Source organism: Ictidomys tridecemlineatus, chromosome 10 (genome assembly GCF_052094955.1).
Source record: "Ictidomys tridecemlineatus isolate mIctTri1 chromosome 10, mIctTri1.hap1, whole genome shotgun sequence".
NCBI classification, from domain to species: domain Eukaryota; kingdom Metazoa; phylum Chordata; class Mammalia; order Rodentia; family Sciuridae; genus Ictidomys; species Ictidomys tridecemlineatus.
Window position 1 is genome coordinate 137217271 of NC_135486.1, and position 18658 is coordinate 137235928.

The window sequence follows — 18658 nt, forward strand, 5'->3', positions numbered from 1 at the left end:
CTGGCCTAGGCCAAGGCTCATGGTTCCTCTAGGCAGCCCTACCTTTTAGAATCATCCAAAAACAAGTCGCCCTTCATTTGCCCAGCCAAGGCCTGTTGACAAGTACACAGACGCCTTAGAGTGCAGGCAGCCTGAGGCAGCAGGACCCCGGCTCAGGCAGAGCCTCCACCTGCCACAACCCCTGCAGTGCCACGACCCCTGCAGGAGTCTCACCTCAGCACGGAGGCCTGCAAAGGTGAGAAAAGAGCTGTCCAGCACAGAGGAGTCCAGGCAGCTGTCCACATCCAGAGCCTGAGGTCCTGTGGGGGTGGGGCTCAGGCCCCCAGCCACCTGCAAGGAGACCACAGGTGGTCAGCAAGAATCAGCTCTGGCCCCTGCTCAGGGGAGCAAGATAAGCAATCTCCCGAGCAGACATGGTCCAGACCAGTACTGTGCAAGAATATTCTAGAATGATAGGCATGTTCTAGACCTACACCGTCACAGCAGACTCCAGTTACATGTCACTCTTAAGCCCTTGAAATATGACTAGTACAGGGCTGGGGATGTGGTTCAAGCGGTAGCGCGCTCGCCTGACATGCGTGCGGCCCAGGTTCGATCCTCAGCACCACATACCAACAAAGATGTTGTGTCCGCCGAGAACTAAACAATAAAACATTAAAAATTCTCTCTCTCTCTCTCCTCTCTCACTCTCTCTTTAAAAAAAAAAAAAGAAAAGAAATATGACTAGTACAACTAAAGAAATGAATCTTTGGGGTTGGGCAGGTAGCTCAGTGGTAGAGTGCTTGCCTCACATATGCAAGGCTCTGGGTACGATATTTAGCACCACACTAAAAAAAAAAGCTTTGATTTTGCTTATAGCACTGTCCTTGAGCCCTGGGGCAAACGCCTTGGCCACAGTGCCCCTCGTTGGTGCTACAGGCTCCATGTGCACGGCACTGCTGAGGAGCAGGGGTGTGCCTCTGTAAAGGACGGTGCAGCACTTTCCTTTCCTTGTGATCTCCTTGTCTGGCTGTGGTGCTAAGACAGTGCTGGCCTCATGGAAAAGTTAGGAAGTGTCCCTTCCTCTTGTTAGAGGAGTTTGAAAAGCACTGGTATGACTATTTAATCTTTAATTGTGCAGGAGAATTCACCCATGAAGCCATCTGGCCTGGCTTTTCTTTGTGGATGCCACTTTGGCCTCCTCACTCATGTGATGCTCCACCTACTTCTCGGGGCTGCTCTAGCAGTGCCTCCAGTTCTGCGGTAGGTCCCCTGCTCTTCTCTGCCTGGGGCAGGCAGGACTCATGGTGTTCCGCGTCTATCCTATCAATTTCCATGAGGTGCATGACAACATTTCTTTCATTCATGATGTGGCAATGTGAGTCTTCTCTGTCTTCTTCTTTTTGGTCAGTGTAGCTAAGATTTCGTCTATTTTGTTGACTTTTACAAAGAATTGGCTTTTGGTTCTCTGATTTTTTCCCCTTTGGTCACTGCATTGGGCAGCATAGTTCTCAGCCCAACAAAGGGGCTCACGCTCTACCCTGGAGCTCTGAGCCCTGGCCCCAGCCCACCTTGCTCCGGGTCATCCGGAAGAGGAACAGAATGGCCAGGTAGACAGGGTAGACGACAACGCTGGACACCAAGCCAATAGCAACTGTGTCAGCACTGGGTGGGATCAGACTGGACATAGGCCCCACACTGTGGCAGGAGAGAAAACCCATGCTGGGTTAGGATGGGCTGTGGGCCCAAGGCACTGGGCAAGGAAAACCATCCTGACCCACAGGCACCCACCTGTAGGTGGCTTCTCCCACGACCCCATACCACACAGCATTAGCACCCAGGAAAAGGCAGAAGAGGAGGACACAGCAGGTGGCCCTCTGGACACGAGTGAAGCGGCTCCGAGGTGGCCGGTCCCACATGGAAAGCCAGATGTGCTTGTCAAAGAAACCCCGCTGCAGCTCGGCTACAAGCAGGCGCTGGAACCGCCACAGGGCCGCCTCACCTGGAGGAGACACAGCAGGCTGCAGAAGGCCCCCAGCCCCAGCCCCGCCCGAGGCAGCAGCATCTTCACCTGCGGCTGGCAGCCTCACCTGCAGCCAGCACCTCCTTCTCCACCAGGCCCCCGTTGGACTCCGTCTCCACAGACAGCCAGTCGTTGACCAGGAAGAAGGTGCTGCGGCCATTCTGCAGGTCCCTGACAATGATGTGCTGCAGGAACCAGGCGGGGCTGAGCCCTGTGGAAGGGACAGGATGAGGTGAAGGCTGCAGAGTGCTAGTGGGGACAGGGCACGGCAGCACTGACCCAGACCTTTATTGTCGTGCCACACTCTGATTTTCCACACGTCGCCCAGGCTGTGCGGGGTGGCAATCTGGAAGATGTCCAGGCTGTTGCGGTGGAAGGCTCTGTCCCCGTCCAGGTGCCGGTGGCCACTCCGGCTATCTGCCCCATACAACATGATGCCCACATGGGCTGTGGTACCTGGGGATGGGAAAGATGAGCTGGGTCTGCTGCCCACTGCATACCGAACCAGGCAAGTTATCCAGTCACAAGCACGGGAGCCCCTGTTCTGCAGTTGTGCTGTTTTTCGGTGGCACCAGGGATTAAACCCAAGGGCTTGCACATACTAGGCGAGGGCTGTACCACTGAGTCACATCCCAGCCCTTTCTTGTATTTTATTTAGAGACAGTGTGTCATTGAGTTGCTCAGGGCCTCACTAAGTTGCTGAGACTGCCTTTGAACTCTCGATCCTCCTGCCTCAGCTTCCCAAACCACTGGAATTACAGGCATGTGCCACTGCACCTGGCTAACTCATGTGAGTTTTGAAAAATGGATAATCAAAGAGAGAATTAGACAACACCAGTGGAACACAGCTAAAAAATGAAAAATGGCAGGCCATGAATGTCTATCTGGGTGGTAGTGGGTATGCCCAGCATGCAGGAGGTCCTGGGTTCAATCCTCAGCACCCAGAAGAAAAAAAAAGAAAGAAAAATGGTAACACTGAAATTCAAATCAAAGGACAATGGAGCTGCTGCAGGGGTGGCCGGAAGGAGGCTGTGCTGCCCTATCCGACACTCGACAGGTGACCAGTGCCAGACTGACTCCCCCAGGTCAGGGAGGTGGTCAGAGGAGGTGGCTGTCCCAGCAGGTCAGGGACTGAGGAAATCTCCCAAGGAATGCAGGGAGACACTGCAAAGTACCAAATACCAGGAGAAGGGAAACACTGGAAGTCGGCAGGCCTCAAGTGGGACACTCGCCAGGCACAGAAGGGCTCACTCCCAAAGCACACAAGGCAGAAGGCTTGCACGAGGCAACAAGCACTGGAGCTTGCGCCAAGTCATGTGCTAAGAACACACGCATTTCCCTGTGTGTCCTGACACATGTGGAGCTCACACTGGTGAACCTACTGCGTGTGTTTTGAAAGAAATTTCAAAGGTCACAGAACAACCTTCATTGGTGGCTGAGCTCATGTTCGCCGTCTGCCTGAGCCCACGCTTGCAGCCCCACACTACAGAGCAAGGACCACCCACAACTGTCCTACGAAGGACAACCAGAGTCTGTGAGGTCACCTTAAGCCTCCCTGAGCCAGCCCACTGCACAGCACTTAGGAGCCTGAATACCTGCAGGACACCCATCACTATGATCACTGCAGAAGCTGCCAGAGCCTGGGATGGCAGCTGGGGCCCAGAGCGGGCAAGTCCCAGATTCCCATCCACTGTCGTCCCCCCTCACCTGCGCCTCGGCCCCAGCCGGTCTTGACCAGGATTTCATACTTGAAGTGGCCTCCCCTCCCACAGAAAGGGATGATGCGGGCCCGGCCAACATCCAGCTGGTCCAGCTTGCGCAGGATCACAGCCATGACCACGTAGGTCAGCAAGCACACAGTGCAGGTTAGCAGAACAATGGAGTTCACGCCACTGGCTGGCTCCTGGGAAGACAGAGCCGCCAGCCCAGGGGGTCATTCACAGGCCTCCCCAAGGATAGAGCTGGAGTCCACTCAGCCCTCTCACCCTGAAGAGACCAAGGAATGGGCCACTCACAGGAAAAGTGAACTGGACACGAGTGGGGGGCACAGAGAGGCTGGCGCCAAAGGCAGTCAGGTGGCGGGTGAGGCAGACAGCCTGGTGGGGCGAGGTCTCCTCCAGGGGCACGAGCCCCTCGGTCCTCCACATCATCTCCTCCTCGCTGAAGTACTGGCACAGGGAGGTGTACAGGCCCACGGACACCTCCAGCGCTGACCAGTGGAAGTGGTTGGTTAGGTTCAGGTAGTAACTCCCGCCTGGGTCTCGGGTCCTGCTAAGGACAGGGCAGGTATCACAGCCAGACTCCACTGGGTTCCAGGATCCAGGCCTGGAATGTTCTTGCCTCAGATGCTGGGCCTGGACAGCCACCCAGCCTTCTGCTGCCACTGATTCTTGGAGAGCCCATGTGCCCTTGGCCAATACAGACCAAACCATGTCCGTCCTGCCCCAGCCCACTCCAGGCCCCATTCCCTCCAGCCCAATAGAAGCTGCTCACCCCGGGGCGATGAAGAAGGTGTAGGGCCTGTGGTCAGCACCCCGGAGCACCTCCAGGCTGACCCTCCTCCTGGCTGAGCAGTTGTGTTCATTGGGTTGAGGCGCCGAGTGCAGGTAGACTGCCAGGTAGGGCTCGGGCTCCTCAGACAAGTGGCGCTCTGGGGGTGGTGTGCATGGCACTGGATGCCCATCCAGGAAGCCTGCCCACCCTGGGACACCCTCTGAGGCCTACTGCCACAGGGCCTGGGAGTCCATCTGAGCATAGGGCTGCAGAAGCCTCCACACTGGAGCAGCCTGTGCTCCTCCATTGCCCCAAATGCCCTTTAAACAGGCCCCACATAGCAGGAGGTAGACCTGAACTGCAGCCACAAGCTTGAGAGTGTCTCTTCCCCAGGGACAAAGCTAGGAGGAAGGGAAGCTGGGCCACATGCTGCCCATGATACTCACCGCTGAGTACCACATAGGTGACCTGCAGGTGCAGCCCCGCCTCAGGGCTGCTGCTGTCTAGGGTAACCACAACACTGACTGAGGTTTGGGGCTGGACGATGGCAGAGCCTGCAGGGGCATGGGGACTCTGGTCCGAGTTGTTAGGCACCTTCACTGTGATGGCGCGTTCGGTGGCCAGCCGTTCGATGGGGATTTGGGCACCAGCCTGTGTCTGGAAGGCCATGGAGGCCACCTTGGTGGAGACAGTGTAGTTGCTGATGTAGCCAAACGGGAAGGGATTGGAGTCTACAAGGAAGATGAGCTGCACCACGTCACTGAGGTTGGACAGGGCCCCGCTGAAGGCCTCTGGGATGGAGAAATGGCAGCCAGGGCCCGAGGTGTTGCCATAACACAGCAGGCTCAGTGGATCTGAGCGCTTGCCCTGGGCCACAATCTCCTCGCCCACCAGGGTCAGTGGCTCCTCGTTGAGCACGCGGGAACGCATGAGGATGCGCATGAGAGCCGAGGAGAGGTTGTAGGCCTTGGATGCCACCATCAGTGAGGGCGGCTCAGCCCCCAGCTCTGAGGGCTGGAGGCCCTGTGCCTCCGAGCTGGCCAGGTGGATGAGGTCACCTGCAGATGGGCACAGGAGGTTGGGAACCCCAGCGCAGACTGCTGAAGGCTGGGGGAAGGGGAGGCCCTTGCCCACACCTGTGATGTTGAGGATGCTGTCTGCGATGGTGGTGGGGGTCACAGTGCCCTCGGTGGTCTCTGCCTGCAGGATGCGCATCATCCCCTCCAACTTGTGCAGCGTTGCCTTCAGACAGGAGCGGCACACAAGCTCTCTGCTAGACACCTGCGTGGAGGCCAGGCAGAGTCCAGGCCCACTCCGCCCACACTCAGCAGGCTGCCCACTCACATATGCCAGCGTGCAGGCAGCCTGCCTTCAGTTGAGGGTCCAAGCTGCAGCACCTGCCCAGGCCTGAAGCGCCGAGACCCTCCCTGCTGCATGTGATTCTATGGACCCTCCCACCCCCAGGGAACATCCAGGCTCCTCCTGGGACCCACGTATTGTGGCCCTACCAGCCACCCAGAGTGTCTTTTCACACAACTAAAAGCAAGGCAGATGCTGAGGCTCTGGTCCAGCCACCCAGGCCACAGAGCAACAGGGCAGCCTCCATCCAGAAAGCGCTCTGCTGACCTATACTCTTGAGGACTTGGCCCTACTCTCCAGCCTCTGGAGCCACCCCCTCACCACGCTGGCAAATGTCCCCTGCCCTGCTCACGAGTCTAGACTTGGGGCAATGAACATCTATGGGTTGGCACCACATCAGATGGGCTAAGTAAGTGGGGTGTGACCACAGGCCCAGGAGGAAGGCACAAAGGAGAAACTTTGTGCCAGCCCCTCCCTATACGTGGACTATTCTTTCTTTCTGGGCCACCCTACAGGACCATCAAGGGAACACTGTGCACTTATGCTGGACAGCAGCAGCAGAGAACTGGCACAGGCCAGGAAAGGAGCTCCTAGGCTGGTGATCCAGTATGCACAGCTGATACTACCACAGGGCCTGGGTGTTTGGAGGGCACGCTGCTCCTGGCTACCCTACCATGCACTGGGCCAGCGCAGCAGTGATCTGCTGGATGTCATCCACAGTGTTAACGCGAAGGGACACCAGGGTCTCTGTGATGTTCTTGCGCACCTGGGCTCGCAGCTGCCGTTCATGGTGGGGTTCAGCTGCCATGTCTGGGGCCTGCTCATACTGGAATGGGTGGGGAGCACAGGGGCTATCAGTGGGCAGGTACCCAGTCACACACGGCTCTGCACTGGCTGCTGTGAGTCAGAGACTCAAAACCCAGAGTTGTCTCCTCAAGGGCAGAACAGGGCATGTGCAGGACACCCTGCAGGCTCGGCTGAACCTGACAATGGGGAAGGCCTGGCATGTACTGGCTGCCGAGAGTAGACACTATCGTTTCGAGGACTTTAGGGGGCTGGAGATAGAGCTCAGTGGTAGAGGATTGCCTAAAGTGCACAGGCCATGAGTTCAACTCCCAGTACTACACACCCACACACACCCCCTCTCTCTCAAGGACATCAGGGATTTAGCTAGTTGAGGGTCCAAAGATGAGACCTTTGTGAGGATGTCACGAGTTCTGGCCCCATAAAGCAGGTGCTGGGGGATCCCTGTTGGCCCAACCCACTGACCTCATTGAGCACAGTGATGAGGGCCAGCGAGTACTCAATGACGTGCTGGGGGTCAGCTTGCCTCAGTAGCCCAGGTAGCACAATGGCGGTCAGGCTGTGCAGCCAGGGGGTGAGGCCCACAGAGCTGCTATTGGGCTCTGGAAGGACAATGGCCAGAGACCTACAGGGCAGAGGTGCACCATGAGCCAGTGATATTCACCACATTCCCCCACTCCCCTGCCACCACACCCCCTGGGTCCAGTTCACCTGTTGAGGGCAACCACTGCTGCTCCCAGCTGATCCTGCACTACCACAGCCAAGTCAACTTCAAAGTGAGGCTGGAAGCCAGGTGGCAACACAGCGGCATAGGCTGAGAGGCTGCCCTTGTAGACGCAGAACTCCTCGCAGTGGCCCTGGCGACAGCGCCTTAGTAGCAGGGCATACACCAGTGGGGCACTCGCATCCTCCGCATCGCGCCAGCCTGCAGGGTGCACAGCGTCAGCAAGGTCTCTTGCCCGCCCCGCGGCCCACCCCCAGGTCCACACTCACCAGCGCACTCGAAGTGCACCTTGGTGGTGAGCGCGCGCACGGCTTCCAGTGGGAAGAGTCGGCAGGAGCCCCCAAGCGGTGGGCGGTTGGGCGAGAGGTGGATGGAGGCACAGCCTTCTTCTTCGCCCGAGCTGCCCAGCACGCTGAGTGTGAAGATGTAGCCCTCACCGTCGCGCAGCACGCCCCGCCGAACTACCAGTCGCATGCCAGAGCTGCCCGTGGACGTGGTCGTCTCGTCCAGCACCAGCGTCTTGTTGCTGAAGGTGCGTGCAGCCCAGCGCTGCAGGACGCAGCGAAGAAGTCCAGGTGAGAATAGGGCCAGAGCCACCGACAGCCCCGCCCACCGCCCTGCCTCCGCTGCTCACCCCTCGCTTGGAGCCGCTGCTACAGTTGTCGCAGCGGCCCTCCAGGTATACGTAGGAGCTGCGGCTCACTTCGTACACAGCCTGCGCCTTGCAGGACACGCACTCCAGAGACACAATGGGCACCCGGCCGCTCCGGATGGATACCTGGGGCGGGCAGGTGGGGAGGGGGGCAGTCACGAAAGACGTCTCAGGTCCAAACTAAGGAGAGCGCAGAGATGGGGGCTTTCCATTTCCCAGTCCTGGGAGGAGTTAGTCCACTAAGGAGCAAGAAGCCAGTGGGGCTTGCCTGCAGCCCAGGGGCTTGCTAAGACTGGCAGGTGACACAACTAGAGTGAACAAAGCAAGGCGTTGAGCAGTCTACACAATGCTGTGCTCCTACTTCCCTGGGCAGGGCCTGGGTAAGACAACCCAGCCAGCCTACTGTCTGGTATGCCCTCTTCTGGAGAGAACTTTTCTGGGTAGGAGTGTCTCCTGGGCAGGCCAATTGAGAAGGCCTGGTGGTGGGGAGACTTCTCCCCAGGATGCCCCAGCACACCCCACTGGCAGGACCTGCCCCACAGAGTGGCCACCACCTGCACGGTGGTCCTAACTTTCCTGGCCAGGGCAGAAGGCTACGAAGGCAAGAACTGGCCCCTTGCATCCAGAAGCAAAGACATGTACACCCTGGGTACAGCGACTGCCTCTGCAGCAGGAGGCAGACCAGTTTCTCACTGTCTGCTTTTTGCACCAGCTGGCACAGAGCCATTGTCTACAGCACACCAGAGCTTGCATGGCCCTTAAGATCTCACGGGGAGCTGCACCTTGGTTTGGAAGGAGGCCATGTAACAAAGGGGGATATTTACTATCAAGCCCTTGAAAGAAAGGGGAGTAGAGCTGGACAGTTAGGACACTGTCTAGGCTCGGTCCACTGGGACAGGGGCATCACCCACCGTCTGGCTTGCAGCCTCCTCCTTCCGGCCCGTCTTCCACACTGTGAGACTGAAGGTGTACTGCACACCAGCCACCAGGCGCTCCCGAGGGATGGTTACTACGCTGCTCCCACGGGGCCCAAGGTTCAGCAGACACCCACTGGCCTCACTCTGTAGCCCACAAATGAGGGAGACAGTGAAGTATGAGACCCCCATCCAGCCTCAATGCAGACAGGGCTTGGGGCTTTCCTGGCCAGTCCAGGACAGGGAACTATGAGGGCAAGAGCTGGTCCCCTCCTTGGTCCCATGCAGGAACCAAGGCCCAGTCCAAGACCATGTGAGTGCTGGGCATTCCCCGGACATAGCACAAGTCTGAGGGGCAGAGAGGATGTACCACCGTGTGGCTGACCTGAGTTGAGGCCAAACAGGCCCAGAGGAAGTTTAGTGGTGTCTGGTCACCATCCTCCAGATTGGGATCGTAGGACTTGCTCCCATCCAGCACGAGGTCCTGCGTGTCTGACCATACACGGTAGGAGCCACCTTCAATGATGGGCACCAGGCGTTCAGCAGCCACAGTCACATTGGCCTGAATGCTCCGTGCCAACGGCGTGTCCCCAAATGACACCACAAACACGAAGCAATAGTGCCCCACAGGAAGTGCCAGCCGTGGCACTACCAGCTGGGGCCGGCTCATGTCCACACCAGGCAGGGCCACTTGTGCTACACGCCCCAGCCGCTGGCAGCTGGTGGTGCGGTATACCTCCCAGCGGTACTCAGTCTGGTAGGTGACACAGTCCCGTAGGTCAACGTGGGCCTCCAGGTAGTTCCGTTGAGAGCGCCGCATTAGCACCTGCAGGGGCAGGGCCACATCCACCTCGGGTTCCCTGCAGGCCAGAACCTGGACAGTCACCGTGGCCTGTGCCACAAAGAAGCTCACCAGGTTGGAAGCATTCACCTGTACTCGGTAGTCCCCAGGCTGCAGGTAGGAGTGGTCAGCCCAAGGCTCCTCTGTGTCCTGCACTGGAGCCCCATCCCCAAAGTCCCAGTGGTAGGCCACTCGCCGGGGGCTCGGGCTTGTGGCAGCCTCAAATCGGGCTGAGCGGCTGGCAAAGCAGCGGCCACTCCTCAGCTCCACGTGCTGGATGACATCCTGCACCTCCACAGAGAGCGTCATGTTCACGCCGCCCAGCTCATTGAAAGCACGCACCTGGATCTCCAGCAGCCCTGCTGCAACAGGGGTATAGGTGACATCACGGCCTGACAGAATGACCAGCGAGTCACCCTGAACCTTCTGCAAGGAGAAGTACCAGGCGTAGGCAACTCGGGAGCCCCGCTGCACCCGGGCTGTGAAGTTCTTCTCAGTGCCTGTGGCCATGCCTGGCTCGCAGCAGTTGGGCACCTGCAGCCCACCAACAGCCTCCAGCACCAAGATGCGCACCTGTGCCTGGGCCCGGCTCACGTGGTTCTCAGCCTGCACACTCACCACGTGGTCTCCAGCCTGGGAGAAACGGTGGGAAAAACGGGGCCTGGGGAGAATCTCAGGGGTGGCCCCACTAACCTGCAAGTGGAAGGTGACATTGGAACCAGTGGACAACAGGACCTGAAAGTGGACCAGCTGCCCAGGTGGCACCACCTTGCTACTGGCCCACAGAGCCAGGCCCACAACAGGCTCCTGTACTGTGAGGCTGTGCTCAGCCACAGCCCAGCTGACTGAATTGGAGGCATTTAGCCGGATGGAGAAGGCACCAGCATCTGGGAAGCTCACGGCAACATGCGGGCTATGCTCACTGCCACCCGGCACAGTCCAGCACCAGCTTACGTTGGTGCCTGTGGCTAGCTGCCCCCAGAAGGACACAGTGGAGCCGACTGCCACAAAGCTGCCCAGTTCACCAGCCCTGATGCTGAGGCCACTCACAGGCACCTGCACAATCACCTCAATGGTGGCATTGGCTAAGCCCAGCTGGTTCCCAGCTGTGACCCTGACAGGGTGCAGGCCGGCTATGGGAAAGGCAAGGATGACAGACGGCTCCAAGGTCTCCCAGCTCAGCTCTTCCCCTAGAGTCCATGTGTAAATGACGTTGCTACCACCAGTCAGCCTGGCACTGAGGGTGACGCTCGTGTTCACAGCAGCTGGGTTGGGGGAGGCGGCCACAGTCAGCCACCCCACAGGCTCCATAAAGTCCACAGTGCGGTTGGCCCAGGCACTGCCCAGCATGTTGGTAGCCCGCAGCTGGATGTGGTAGGTGCTGGCTTCAAGTGCAGTGAGTGAGAAGCTCTTACCACTGCCCGTCAGGGCTGGGCTGCCATCCCGCTGGGCGACCCAGCTGTAGGAGATGTTGGTGCCATCCCTGACCATGGCATGGAGCTGCAGTGTGTGGTTGGTGGGGAAGCAGCAGCTGCCCCCTCCACCTGCTATCTGCAGCCCCTCAATGAGCTGCAGGACATAGATGAAGATGCTGTCTTGGGCAGTGCCCACCTCATTCTCAGCTGTGACAATGATGTTGAAGGTGCCCACTGAGCGGAAGGTGTAGGAGATGGTGGGGCCCCCGGGGATGGGCGTGCAGCGGTCACAGAGCACCCAGGAATAGCACACGTCGCTGCCTGACTCCAGCAAGGTGCTGAAGCTCACACTGCCATTCAGAGGCACAACTGTGCGGCTGGCATTGACACTGAGCCCCCGCACGCGCCGTTTTACTGTGACATTGAGCTGGGCCTCGCTACGGCTCACCTCATTCCAGCTGGCTACCCTGATGGTGAAGTGACCTGTGTTGTTATAGATATGGGTGACCTCAGGGCCCTCAAGCTGCCTGCCGTCCCCCAGCTCCCACAGGAAGGTGGCAGGGCGCCCGTGGCCCACGGTAGAGAACAGGTAGGGCTGCTGCAGCTCTAACACACGGGAGCCGTTCACTTTGATGCCAGTGACCACTACAGGCTCCTGTACCTCCACGAGAGCTGAGTCATTGGCAGCAGAGACATTATTGTACACAGTGACCGTCACCAAGTAGGAGCCCACATCTCTGTAGGTGAATGTCATCTCAGGGCCCCCAATACGGACCTGGGCATTGTCTTCAATGCCAAAGTCCCAGGTGTAACGGTAGGGGAATGGGGGCCAAGCAGAGGCAACCAGCTGGGCTTCGTCCCCAAGCTGCACAAACTGCCTCTCAGGCTGTAGGGTGACATTGTCCACCTCAGGCTCCACACAGACACTGGTGAAGTAATGTGCCTTGTTCACGTGGCTCGACAAGATCAGCACCAGGGGGAATGTGCCACTACGAGTGAAGTTGTGTGTCACCGTCGGGCGCCCCTGGATGGTCACATTAGAGGAGCCATCTCCAAAGGTCCAGTCAAAGAGATAGTGAGCAGGGTCCCCGGTAACATAGGCTGTCAGCTGGGCCTCGGGCTGTGTGGGGAGGCAGGCCATGGGCTCTATGCGTAGCACCTCTAAGACAAAGACCTGCACAGGTAGGCTTTGGCTCAAGTGGCCCACAGGGCTGGCTGCTGCCACTGTCACCGTCATGTTCTGTGCCTGCAGATACACATGCTGCACCGTGGCCTCAGGGCCTGTCAACACTGTGCCATCCCCCATGTCAAATGTCCACGTGATGTTGTCACCCATCTCCACAGCGGCGCTGACAACCACAGGGGCGCCTTGCTCTACAGCCGGGCTCAGGTGCACACTCAGGCCGCGCAGCTCCTGGAAGACGTGGACCTCTGCCTGCGCCACCACCCTGCTCACCGTGTTGTTGGCCTCCAGGCAGATGTGGTAGGTGCCTGTTGCCACGTAAGTGTGGCTGACCACTGGCTGGCTCTGCATCAGGACAGGGGAGCCGTCCCCAAAGTCCCACACATACCAGACACCACCAGGGGAGGGCAGAGGGTGCGGGTAGAAGGTACCAGGCTGGCCGGCCACCAGGGTGCTGCTGCTCATGCCAATGGCCGTGGTGGGCAGCGCGTCACGTACGCTCACAGGTACCACCTGCGTTAGGTTCTCAAAGGTGTTGGACACGAGCACTGTCAGGTTGTACTCCCCTGTAGGACAGACCTGAGTGGGACCTCCTGCTCATAGGACTTCCCCACCTAGTCCTGGTACCACACGCACAACCCTCCTCAAGATGTAAACTGCTATGCCCTTGGGCCAGCTGGAGGGGCCCCACAACAGGTTGCACGTGGGACCCAGCTCCATGAGGCAGCAATGAGGGTAGGAAGAAAAGGGCACCTCCAGGCAAAACTCCAGAGATGAGCAGGAGCACAAGGAAGGAAGGGCGTGTAGCCTGCGCCACATGCCACTGGGGGCACTGCTGCATGGGGCTCTTGATCCCAAGAGAAGACTGAGAGCAGGAAACAAGAGGGTCCCATTTCTGGCAAATTCAAATCAGGGCTGCCTCAGGGACCACCCACCCCTCCTTCACCCCAGTGAGGTCCCCAAGCCATCAACCCAGGCAGGATCAGGGTGGGGTGATGAGGATGGTCCCTGGGAGTGTCATCCCTGAGAGGATCTGCCTGAGGCCAAGGTCAGTGGGGCAGTGGCCCCACCCTTACCTGCGATGGCATAGGAGTGCGTGGCACCGTGTTCCACAAGCACCTGGGCCACTGTAGGGTCTGGAACCTGGAAGGACTCATCGTATGGAGGCTTGAACTGACCAAGAATCTGCTCCCCATCCCCAAAGGTCCACCTGTCAGGGAAGTAAGCTGACAGTAAGTGGGCCAGAGAGGCAGGCAGGCAGGGCCAGCCACTTGCACAGTGTGGGTACACACTTCCCCTACAGTGGTTTCTTCCTGGTACCTTCATTCAAGGTACCCCAGCACTCTGCTTCATAAGTCTCTCACCCCTCCCAGGCAACCCTCACAGGTCCTATGTACCAGCATCCCAAAAGGAGGAGGAAGGCTCAAGACAGCAACCCTACTCAGGGTGCCCAGGCAAAACTAGGTCCTGGGTAAGAACCCGGCCCCAGCGCTCCCAAGCACTGACCCCAGGGCTGTGGCCTCCACTAGGCCCAGAGGCACTCACAGGAAGGCCACCTCCACAGCCGAGTCCACCAGCACACTCGCCACCAGCACCAGGGTGGTGTTGGGGGGCAGCACAGTCGGCACTGCAGACACCTGCAGGCCCCGCATCCTGTTCATGCGCTCCACTGTGACATTGTAGTTCACGGTGACATTGCTGACATGGTTGGAGGCTGTTAGCTATGGAGACAGGCATCAGTGGGTGGCAATACACACAGACCCACAGGCGAAAGGCCCTCAGCCCTGACTCAGCGACTCCCCCACACTCACCCACAGCCATGGCGGGGTCCTCACAGGGTGGCAAGACAGAGCAGAACAGAAGGCAAAGGTGAGCACCCAGACACCCTATGACTTGAGTCCCCCTCCACCCACCCCCACCTACTGAGAGCTTGAAGATGGCAGCGCTCTGGTAGATGACGTTGAAGACAACGTTGTGGAAAGTCAGGGACTGCTTATCATCGATGGTCCACCGGAAGACCACATCTGAGCCAGCCTCCACCACAGGGCTGTATCGCTGTGGGAGGAACATGGCGTCACCAAAAGCTGTGACCCCTGCCCTACCCTGGGACTGACTCCCTCTCAGCACCCATTTGTGTTCCCCAGAAGGACCTGCTGGAGACCAACATGCTGAACCACCACAATGGTCCCTGATGGACACTGAGTGCTTCCGACCGGGGACGGGGCCTTCCTCTATGTGTACCCTTGTCTGAGTGGGGGATGTCATAGGCCACACTCACCACTAGGACGCCCTGCAGCACACGGGCCTCGGGGCTGGGCATGGCTCGGAGGCCACGGATGGGCTCCTCCGCTGTCACCCTCAGGCTGAGGTTGGCCCGGCTGGCACCGTTCTGAGCCACAAGCTCCAGCACGTGCTCCCCAGCGCTGAGCCCAGGCAGCACCAGCACTGAAAACAGGGTGTCATTGGACTCTCGGGTACAGCCAGGCTCAAGGGTATCGGCCACATCAGGGCAGGCATCCTCAAAGGGTGCACTGACGCTGCCCCCAGGCCAGCGAGCTACAGCTGTGGCATTGGCACCAGAGTCCAGCTGAAGCACCAAGACTGAGCCATTGGCTGGCACATAGAGGTGGCCATCATGGGGGGAAGGGTGGATGACCCGCAGCCCAGTCACAGGAGAGATCACGTCAAAGCTGCAGGACAAGTTGTGCCTAGAGACACTGTTGCCCACTGTGGCCCAGACCTCATAGTGCCCAGGATGTTGTAACCCAGGGTTTGGCCTCAGGCCCAGCAGTGGGGTGAGCCGCTCTGTGGCTGAGAACAGTTGCAGAACACAGGCAGGACCAGCTCGAGCACCCTCCAGCTGAGTAGGCAGGTGGGCCAGCCAGTCAGAAGCATTGGTGGAAAGATACAGGGTCTCGAGGCCAGGGCGTCTGGGCACCGGGGGACAGTGTAGGAAGGCACCTGGGCCAGCATCATGCTGTAAAGCAATGAGGTCACCAGGGAGCACAGGCACATCCTGGTCGTAGAGAGTGACCTAGGGAAGAAAGCAGGGCTGTGTGAGAGCCCACAGGGAACACTGGGCCAGGGCGTCAGGCAGGGCTCCCAATAGGGCACCTTAGCACTGTCACCTATGCTTCCAGGAGTCCTGCACCCCAAGATCTCATAGCAAGGACAAACAGGGTAGCAGAGACAAAGGGGACTTGCATGGAAATGCAGCAGGGGTGGGCTGCCCCATAGAAAGACCCTCCTCAGAGGACTTGAAGGATAGGAAGAAGCTGGTCACCATGAGCATGTAGGAGTCCTCCTCAGAAGACACAGCAAGGGCAAAGACCCTCATGGGAGGACACAGGCAGGTACAGAGGAATCCATACTCAAGTGTGATGGGCAGCTAAAGGGAAGGCAGCTTAGGCAGCTGGTCAAAGGCAGAGAGACCCGAACAGGGACACATACCGAGTACTGTGTAGGGGGACCTGGAGGCACAGAGAAGAACAACTCTCTCCATAGTGTGTAGGTAGCCTTTGGAAGCCTGGAACCTGACAGGGATCCATTAGCACAGGCCCAATCGTGGCAGGAGGCATCCAGAGGCATGCAGACATTGGCTTCAGGGCACCAATGTCCCTCCAGCATATACTGGGGGACCAGATCAGTCCTGTTGTCAGGCTCACTGCTATTTTCCAGGGGCCCTGCAAGTAGATGAGAGGCGCTGGAGGACATCCCACCCACCTACCTGACCTGGCCAGCCAGTGTCCCCTACCACTACCACTGGCCCACTGCCACAAAGCCACTTGCCACTGACCTGGGTCAGACCTCAACCCAGACAGCCCCTCCCCCAACATGCCCTTAGACATATGCAGAAGTCTCCAGCCCTGTTCTCTGTCCACCCAAGGGCTGGGGCCAGCAAACCTGAGCGCTCAGAGAGGGCCTGAGCTCCCCAGCCCCACCACCATCATTAAGTCCCACCTGCTGCTCCTGAGGGCCGGTACACCTGCAGCCGCAGCTGGGCAGGCCTCTGGAGCTCCTGGGTCTCAAACTCAGCTCCAGTGAGGAAGGCTTCACGGCTCAGGCTCAGGCCAGGGAACACCATGACCTGCAGGGCAGGGGGCACCTCAGTGCCAAAGACTGACCCTGGGGTCTGGACTCCACGAACCCAGAACCACCAGGGCGAAGAGAAGGAAGCTACTGGATGGTCCTATCATCCTCCCACAGAGGAAGCCATTAGATGGTCCTGCACAGACCTCATTTTATGCCACTGGGAAGAAAAATAAGATCAAAACCATCTGTGAGCAGCAGGGTCCCTAGCATGGTCTTAAAAATCTGTCACCCCTGAGCTGGGGCTGTGGCTCAGTAGTAGAGCACTCACCCAGCACATGTGAGGCACTGGGTTCAATCTTCAGCACCACATAAAAAATAAATAAAAGGTATTGTGTCCAACTACAACTAAAAAATAAAATATTTTAAAAATTCTGAATAAAAAAAAAATCATTCACCTAGCAGGGCAAGGTGGCCACGTCTGAAATCCCAGCTACTGGGGAAACTAAGGCAGGAAGATCAAAAGTTGGTGAGACCTTGTCTCTTAAATAAGAAAAGCTCAGTAGTAGAAGTACTTCCTGGGTTCAATCCCAAGTACTGCAAATAAGTGAACAAAACAATATAATGTAAAAACATTCACCCAGAGCAGGGCCAGCAGGTGCTCAGAGTTCTCCCAGACCAAGGAATGAGGCGCCTTTCATCTCTGCACCCCACAGATCTCCAACTGTCTAAGCTGGGCACAAACCACTTTAGGAAGGCCCTCACAAAGCCAACTTGTAGTTTTTTTTTTTTAGAGACACAAAACAGGCTCAGGCAATACCCCCGAGATGCAGAGGGGTTCTAGAATGCAGAAAGGCTGACCTACCTCCACAGGCTGCTGGGGGGCTAAGAGGACTTCCTGCTGTGCCAGCAGACTCAGGGGTCCCTGCAGGCCCCCACCAGGCACTCCCATGAGGAAGTTCTCAGCATCCCACACGGGGCCTGGGAATGGCAAATATGCAATGAGGTGCTGGTGCCAGGCCAAGGGGACAGCTGGAGGGACATCCAGGGTGGGGCCACCTGGGTCTGAGCCACCCAGCAGCTCCTCCCCCATTCCCTCCATGTTTGCCTCAGCCCAGGCACAGCAGCAGGTGCTCAGTACACCAGCACACACCCAGCACACACCCAGCACACACCCAGCACCCAGGAGCAACCATGGGAGGGCAGCCCCAGTCGTGCCCCAGCATCCCGCGCACCTCCAGGCCGCAGCTCACAGACGTAGCTGTGTGGAGCTGAGCATAGGTCAGTGTTGCACTGTCCTGCGGGTCCCAGGCGCACACAGTGCTCGGCAGTGGCTGGGTGCGGCTCCCCAGGCAGCCAGTTCTGGCAGCTCTCAAGGCTAAAGGCTTCACCCTGAGAGGCCGGGCCAGTCTCTGCCCCCTCCACAGCCGAGAAGCCAATCCACACATCCAGGCTCCTGTAGGCAGATGGCAGAGAAGGTGGGCACTGAGAGGGCGCCCCATTCTCCCACTGGGGCATGCTCCTCACAGTGCTAGCAGGGTCCTATCACCATCTCCTTTCTCATGTGAAACTGAGGCTCCAAATGTGACCAGGCAAGCAAGGCCTAGGCCCACAGCAGCAGAGCATCTACCCAGTGTCCATGTCCATGGGGCCAGTGGGCACAAGTGAGGGCCCCTCACAGAGCTCCACCTCAGACCTCACTGAGGCCATGAGCTACCCCACACCTTGCTCTGCAGGGAAGACCCACGTACAGCATTTGGGAACAAAGACAATCTCACATCAGACCCAAAGTGAGCTGCCACCTGAGGGATCAGCCAAGGCAGGGAGCCCCTCCTGAAAGCAGGTCTGTAGACGCACATCCAGACTTGGGCAGAGGGAAGCCAGTGCAGTAGGATATACTCACACACGCCTAGACACACACGAGCATCAGAGGGCACACTAACTGGAAGTTGTGCTACAGCTCCAGCACCAAGAGCTGATGCTGACGCCCATTAGCCAGATGACCTTGGGGAAAGGCTGTGACCACTGTGGGCCCGATATTCCCTTTTGAACTCTGAGACATGCAGAGTATAGCCATTGACATAACAGGAGCCCTCCCACTGTCCAGCAGGTGGATCCCTAAGAGAGGTGGGGTCTGGCCTCACCCCCACTCCAGCCATGGCAGACGTGAGCTGCAGAATAAAGGCCTGGCCCACTGTGACTGGGAGGTACACGTCCCCACAAGACTGAGGAGGGCACAGGA

At 58.4% G+C, this 18658-nt stretch overlaps 1 protein-coding gene across 8 annotated transcripts in view; it reads right to left on the bottom strand.

Moving 5' to 3' along the window:
- Positions 1-18658, bottom strand: part of Pkd1 (polycystin 1, transient receptor potential channel interacting) — a 42442-nt gene that overhangs the window by 6514 nt on the left and 17270 nt on the right. For 5 of the 8 annotated variants that reach the window (XR_013427071.1, XM_078024427.1, XM_078024426.1 and 2 more), the window contains exons 7-32: positions 17652-17872; positions 17282-17397; positions 16348-16474; positions 15838-16070; positions 14666-15421; positions 14311-14442; positions 13933-14108; positions 13464-13597; positions 9334-12953; positions 8946-9095; positions 8017-8160; positions 7652-7931; positions 7370-7583; positions 7124-7283; positions 6528-6680; positions 5632-5776; positions 4942-5553; positions 4496-4652; positions 4018-4273; positions 3710-3905; positions 2288-2458; positions 2070-2213; positions 1771-1981; positions 1551-1677; positions 214-330; positions 43-92 (exon numbers count right to left, since the gene is read on the bottom strand). Coding sequence is in view for 6 of the 8 variants with exons in the window: in XM_078024427.1 (XP_077880553.1) it covers positions 43-92; positions 214-330; positions 1551-1677; positions 1771-1981; positions 2070-2213; positions 2288-2458; positions 3710-3905; positions 4018-4273; positions 4496-4652; positions 4942-5553; positions 5632-5776; positions 6528-6680; positions 7124-7283; positions 7370-7583; positions 7652-7931; positions 8017-8160; positions 8946-9095; positions 9334-12953; positions 13464-13597; positions 13933-14108; positions 14311-14442; positions 14666-15421; positions 15838-16070; positions 16348-16474; positions 17282-17397; positions 17652-17872 (8802 nt within the window). In the remaining 2 variants the exon portion in view is untranslated. The remainder of the gene's footprint in view (positions 1-42; positions 93-213; positions 331-1550; positions 1678-1770; positions 1982-2069; positions 2214-2287; positions 2459-3709; positions 3906-4017; positions 4274-4495; positions 4653-4941; positions 5554-5631; positions 5777-6527; positions 6681-7123; positions 7284-7369; positions 7584-7651; positions 7932-8016; positions 8161-8945; positions 9096-9333; positions 12954-13463; positions 13598-13932; positions 14109-14310; positions 14443-14665; positions 15422-15837; positions 16071-16347; positions 16475-17281; positions 17398-17651; positions 17873-18658) is intronic. The other 3 variants (XM_078024424.1, XR_013427072.1, XM_078024428.1) reach the window with 3 other exon arrangements.